General features: G+C 38.8%; 1 protein-coding gene across 1 annotated transcript; it reads right to left on the bottom strand.

Annotated features, from left to right (window-relative positions):
- Window positions 1-3,818: 3,818 nt before the first annotated feature.
- Window positions 3,819-6,805, bottom strand: LOC101296341 (F-box/LRR-repeat protein 10-like). Its single transcript, XM_004290705.1, has 4 exons — window positions 6,583-6,805; window positions 6,293-6,498; window positions 6,101-6,194; window positions 3,819-5,592 (listed from the first exon to the last, which is right to left on the bottom strand). Exons 1-4 carry the CDS (start codon window positions 6,763-6,765, stop codon window positions 4,144-4,146), a joined length of 1,932 nt encoding a protein of 643 aa, XP_004290753.1. The 5' UTR covers window positions 6,766-6,805; the 3' UTR covers window positions 3,819-4,143.
- Window positions 6,806-7,129: the final 324 nt, after the last annotated feature.

Below are 7,129 nucleotides of genomic sequence, written 5' to 3'. Positions count from 1 at the left end.
AAGTAAATTTCCTCGAAATAGACTATACAACTTAAGACGACAAAAATATATTTCCTCGCTATAAACTACATAGTTACGTCGTCAAAGGAAAATTTCCTCGTTATAGTGATACAACCTATAACGACAAAAGTAAAGTTCCTCGCTATAAACCATACAACCTATATCGACAAATGTAAAATTCCTCGTCATTATGTATCTTTAGCGAGGAATACACCATATAACATACAACGACAAATTTAAATTTCCTCGTTATTGAGTTCTTATAACGACGAAAATGGTTTTTTAGAACTTTTATTAAGTATAATTTAAATACTTTTTATGTAGCATTGGCGAGGAAATAATAATTTAGCGATGAAAAAGGTATAAGATTAGGCGAGGAAACATATTGTGGCAAAAGAATAATGGCGAGAAAAGAATATATTCATCGCAAAAAGGATTTCGGGAGAAAATATTATTTTCCTCACGGAAACTTTTCTTGACCACCATACCGCGAGGAACTGGTGACCAAAGTATTTTCCTCGCTAAAATGCTATGGCGAGGAAATATCAGTTTTCAGCGATTAATCATGTATAAACAAAGAGGCGTAATCATGTATATACCTAGTTTTTTTTTAACTAAAAAAAACTTGGTTGGGCTTCTGGAGGAGTGGAGGGGAGTGGAGGTGGAGGGGAAGAGCCGAAGAGGGCTAGGTGATAGGTTTAAGTTGAAGAAGGGTGATTGGGTGAAGAAGGAGGTTGAGGACTTGAGGCAAGTCTGATGAGTGATGACTGATCCACAAGAGATCGAGAATGAGATTGTCTGATTGTGAACTTGGGTGGGTTGGGCTTGGTCACTTGGTGACTCGGCATATATGATATATCACAAAAATATATATATATATATATCTATATCTATACCTTTAGTTTTTTTTTTTTTTTTTGTCCCTAATTTCTTTGGTTGGGTTTGAGCCTCACCCACTTCTATACTGCCTCCGCCCTTTGTATCACTCCATGTATACGGATTTGATCATGCGTACCCAATACATTGGCTGTAGCTAGCTATTGGAACTTTTGTTGTTGCATATGCACAGTAGTCAACGTCTAGTCGAACCCTTACCCCAATTATAAGCTCTAAATTGTGATTATTTGCATGAGGAATTAAGGAGATCGAAGCAGTTTGGTACCCTTACACTGCAGATGATGGACTTTGAGCCTTCTCTTGCCCTACCCTCCAAGAAGAGGCCTCTTGTTGTTTCATTAAGAAAAAGAAATTAAAACAAAGGAGTGAACTTCTGCCAGCATACAGCTAATGAAAATGGGATGATACCGGCATACAAATGTGGGACTTTGTCTTGAATAATTTGTACTAAGATGGTTGTAAATTAGGATCTTAACCGTGTATTATAAATTTAACAAACACAAAGTCCTAATTTTGAATTCCGCGGACCCTTTGTTCTTATGAAAGACAAGAATTAAAATTCGAATACAAGATAATACACAATTTGAAATGATGTTCTTCGATATGAAATAATTTAGGCAATTTACAATTTGGTAAAGCATTTTTTGGATTGGCTTTGTAATAGTAGAGATGAGTGAAGGTGCTTCAGGCAATATTCTTGTGATATTATATCATGAGTTTTGGCCATCCTTTTTATTTATATACCAGTAAAGAAATATTAAAAGTAATAGGCTATAGCTTCTTCGTTTCAACCACCCAATCACATCAAAATTTCTTTAAGTTTTTGTTTCTAGATCTACTAAAATATTGGACGAAACTAAGATGAAAGTTTTGTTGATAAATCATTGATGTTGAAACCCTGAATCAATCAAGGAGCTAATGGCTAAGTCCATGATCAACATACCTAACAACTCGTTGGAAACATGTCATAGAAGAAGACTAGTCATGTCATAAAAGAAGATCACTAGTCGTAATCCTATTATCTATTATCCAGCTTTTCAAAAAAAAGAAAAAGTCCTATTATCCAACCATCTGGACCACCGACTTTGTAAGCAACACCATCACTAACACCAGAGCAAGTACCACAAAGAGCCACGGTCATCAAAGAGACCAATATGCTGCTTCTCTGTAAAAATTGATTCTCATTTATCTTTACAATTATGTTATACATTATATAGGAGTAGCTATTAACAATTTTTACATAAGACAATAAATTTATATTAATAGCAATATCAAAACTGATGCATAATCTTAACAATATCAAAACTAATGCTAAAAATCACAGCAATATCAAATCTGTAATGGAAAAGATTATGGGCTAGATTCATGTTCTCTAACAACCCCCCTTAAACTTGGCGGTCTTGGATGGATAAGTTTGCCAAAAAAGAGCATATGACGGGATCTACGAAGTGGTTTGGTGAGTAAATATACTGGCTAATCCTTGAACGGAATGAAGCATACACGGTAACTTCTAAAAACAACTTTTTCCCTGACAAAGTGGTAGTCAAGCTCTATATATATGCTTGGTGCGTGCGTGGAAAACAGGGTTGGAAGCCATATAAGTGGCACTCAAATTGTTACAGTGCAGTTGAACAAGATATTGAATTCGAACACCAAGTTCATATAATAAGTATCCCAGCCAAGTTGTTCAGCACTTGCATGGGCCAAAGAGCGATATTCGGACTCCGAACTAGAACGAGCAATTGTTGGTTGCTTCTTTGAACAACATGAGATAAGATTAGAGCCAAGGTACACAAGATAGCCATATGTTGAGCGACGAGAATCTGGACAACCAACCCAGTCAACATCAGAATAGGCTGAAAGACAAGCGAAACCTTGTTGCGGAGTAAACAACAACCCATGACTAAGTGATTCTTTTATGTAACGTGAGGCACACGTGGTTGGCTCATGAACTGGGAAACTATGTTACCTGCAAAGGCAATGTCAGGTCGGGTGATGGTGAGGTATTGCAAGGATCCAACAAGCTCACGAAGCGTTGTAGGGTTAGGGAGTAGAGCACCATCAATGACAGTGAGGTTGGTCTTAGCAGACATTGGTGTACTTGCAGTCTTACTAAGAAGAAGGCCATGCTTCAGAAGAAGATCATGTGCATATTTAAGTTGATTGATATATAACCCTTGAGAGACTGTATGAACCTGCAAACCCAGACTTGATCACATCTAGTTATAGGGAATATAGTAAGATCACCATATATAGATATACAAGTTTTTGAACAGGGGATCAATTGAGTTTTCGAACATGAGATTGATCAAACTAACTTTAAAAGTGAAGAAGAATCAACACAAGCACAAAGAAAGAGGAAAGGTTTTTATTTGTATCAACAATTTAACCAATTGATTAGCCATGTTGTTCCGTTCCAAAAAATGGTCACATTTTATCTGTTTTCAACCAATTGAATTACCTTTTCACCGTTCATCCGAGAAACAAGCATTCAGCGTCATTCGATTCCAACCAAAAAAAATAGAAAGAAGAAAAGAGGAAAACTGAAATGAGTACTGGTTATCGGCTAAAACTAGTCACCGATGTTCCAAAGGTACCGGGGCACTAAGAATTTTCTATCAACTGTCTTCAACTTTCATTGTTTCAAGTATGTGCTTGCTGACAGATCCCGATTTCATGAGGCAATAATGTATATCACTAGTATCATTATGCACAGATAGCATATCCTGAATTTCCAGAGTCAGTGGCTACCGAATATTTTGAGCCATGATGATATGATCATCCACTGATGAAAAAGCCCGACAGTGTCTCTTTCAGCAACAGAGGTGTTAAATCTCAACTCATCGGGATATACTCATGAAAGAGAGACCACAAGCAAACCTGAAAAGTTAAGGTCATTGACATCAAAGAGAATCAAGTAAAATGGTGCAACAAATCTAATTATTATTATAGCGAAATACAACAGTGCTCCAAATCCATCTTGCACCAAATAATCACAGGAATTACCTGGCCAAATAACAGCTTTGGAGTAAAGTTCCACAGCATAGTCAATAGTTTACAGTTAGTTATATTTAGTACAAAACCAAATAAACAAACAAGCATTCAGCGTATACAGATGTTTTGAATTTTACAATGATTTTATGGAGTACTCCATTGTTTTTTGCATCCACCATTTCCTTTGCCACTGCTGAAGCTCATGCATCTCATCATGGTCGTGGATGCAAAAAACTCGTCTTCTGTGGCAGACTACTCCATTGCTTCTGCAACATTTTCTGCCTCCGCCATCTCTTCATCGCCACTCTCATAGTCACCTTCTTGAAGCCACTGTTCAAGCTCATCCATCTCATCATAGTCATGCATATGAAAGTCGTCCCCGGTATCCCATTGCTCTGCTCCCAGCTCCTCACCATGGCATGACACATGCAAGAACGGTCTACTACGAGCTAAAGCATCCACTATATCTCTATTTACACAACCTGTAACCCCCAACCACCTTAGCCTCGGAAAATATGGTTTCTTCAGCCACCGGAATGAACGTTGGGTAATGCCACCACAGTTAAATAGATCCAACAACCGCAAGCTATTACCATGCCACCTTTCCTCATCTACCAGCATTGAAGCTAATACCACTACCGAAGTATCACCTACGAGTGGGCACTGTCGCATTCGTAGTTCCAATAACGGAATCCTACTCTTTGCAAGTAATATAACTGCATTGTCCGAGAGATTCGGAAGATTTGAGAGGTCCAGTTCTTGCAATGGCAATTTAGAAGAGCCATCAAATAGAGCAGAGATGCATTTATCAGTCAGCTTCTTGCAGCCCCTAACAGACAATGTAATTAGTGAACTTATAACCCCTGGCCTTAAATATGGCAATCCCATATCAGTAATATCAGAGCCATCCAACAACAAAGTCTTCAAATTATGAAGATTGCCTATGGCTCGAAGGGCTCCATCCCCAAGGTTTCTGCAATCTCTCAAATCAAGAACTTTCAGATTCTTGTTAGAAGCCAAATTAGTGACTGCATGGTTGGTTAAAAGAGTACACCGTCTCAAGCTAACGTGTGTTAAAGAAAGGGAAGTTGCAGAAATGTCATGAAAAACCAGATCAGTTAACTGAGTCCCATGAGACACCCTAAGCTTGTAAAGCGTGGAGCAAGAATGCAAGATTGTTTTGAAACCAGTGTCTGTAACACGACAGAAGCCACCAAGAAATATACTTTCCAAGTTTGCACACTTGTCGGCCAATAAAAGGAGCCCAAGATCATTTACTCGTTTGAAATAGGTGAAGAGAAACTCCTGGCTCCGAACCAACGATAGATGCTTCAACTTTCCCTGCTGATTAATCAGTTGAAGGCCAGAATTGGTAAGGTCAAATGTAACTCTTGGTTCAATGAGGGGTGCATCTCGAAGATCCAAATGAGTCAGGCAGGTGAGACCTTTGGATATGGTACCGACCATTGTATCAGTTATGTAGTCAACAGAAAGAGACAATTTATGAATGTTGGGCAATATGGAAGGCTGAACACGACTTGTTGACTGTGGGAATTCAAAATTCGGGCTAAGAAGTTCAGTCACCATTACAGAAGAAATGTAGCCTATCTCAAGAGAAGTAAGTTTATCTGAGGCCAGAGCCCATACTCGAGCAAAGTCATGACGCATCGAAAATGAGACATCAAACATCAGGACCAATGCCTAACAAAACAATCCAGATACACATTAGATGAAAGACATAAACCGATCATGAGATACAGTAAACAGTACACATACTATATGGAGACATTGTGAGTGAGAAAACATGTATTAATAGTGTAATGCTATTAAGTTGAAATGCATGCCAGAGTGTAGACCATCCACTAATGCATCTAGATGAGTAAGGAGGAACCAAATCACATTAACAAACACAACCATTTTGATAACCCCATCAGTTCATCCAAAAGCTAAACACTGGAGACAAAATTGGCATGTCTTTGTATATATTCAAAAGGCAATTATGTTCTTAGCATAGTTGAATACAAAGAATAAAATTTCACCTTTCATTTAAGAAACACCTAACCGAAATAGGAGACTGTTATATAAACACAATGAGAGGCTAAACTTAATTGGGTTTACCAATATCAACCAAGCACTGCCAATTTTTTACCTAAACTCTCTTAATAAACATGTTTCTTAATGGGTTAATCATCATTCAAATGATCCTTACTTCTAAATGTGTGCAACCACTGAGTAACTCCTCCAAATCAGAAATATGAATAGCTCGCCCTCTTTTTTCAGCCACAGACCCCAAGCAGAGAGACCTGAATGCCCCAAAAACCAATAACAACAAAATTCTTCACCTTCCACCTTTCACAATCATAATTCACAACACACATCAGATCAGAACAAAAACACCAACCTCAAATCCTTGCACCGGCCTCCGATCTCCGATAGCAATTTCCCGCTAAAATCCGCGCAATTGAGCATACATAGCTCCTGTAGAGAAGGCTGCAGCAGAATCTGAATGGCCGAATCGTCGAGCCGGCCGCAGTTCACCTTCATGCTCTTCATCCAAGGGTTTGGCGGCAACAGAGGCCTCAGCAATTCCATAGACGGCGCAGTTCCCTTAACACAATCCAACAAAAGGGTCAAAGTTATTTATTATTCTTATTTTGATTTTTGAAAAGGAATGAAGAATGAACAACGTACAAGGAGATGGAAGGTGGGGATGAAGGAGAGGATGTGGTGAGCGCAGGCGTTGAAGACGGTGCAGGTGGAAGCAACGGAGCAGATGGAGGACACGTCGAGCTTGGTCAGGATTGTGGCGAGTAGGGCCGACGGCAGCTGATCGAGGCTCTCCATTGCGGTGGCGATTTCGTTCGGCAGGGACATGTTATGAGGGGATCTGGACGTGGAGGAGACGACGACCTGAAACTGCAGATTTGCATCTGAGATTAGAAACGCACGCGGCTTTGCCTTTGCCACGAGTGACGAAGGTGGTTTCTTTCCAATTGTCTCTTTTTTTTATTATTTCTTCTTAGGTCTGGTTTGTAATTACTTGTCCGTAATTTTTTATTAAAATAACGACCGTATCTTTAAAACATTTAAAAACCTAAAAACAAAACAATTATCCGCGTGTAAGACGTCATGTTAAACGCTTTCTTTTAAACTCCTATCAGCATGTTTCGAATTTAAGTATGAGGTTTTTACTTCTAAGCTCTTACCAACTCGATCACCTGTGATGATTTATTTATCT

This window comes from Fragaria vesca, linkage group LG2 (assembly GCF_000184155.1).
Source record: "Fragaria vesca subsp. vesca linkage group LG2, FraVesHawaii_1.0, whole genome shotgun sequence".
Classification (NCBI taxonomy): Eukaryota; Viridiplantae; Streptophyta; class Magnoliopsida; order Rosales; family Rosaceae; genus Fragaria; species Fragaria vesca.
The sequence above is the reverse complement of the archived record's forward strand: the minus strand, read 5'-3'. Positions and strand labels throughout refer to the sequence as shown.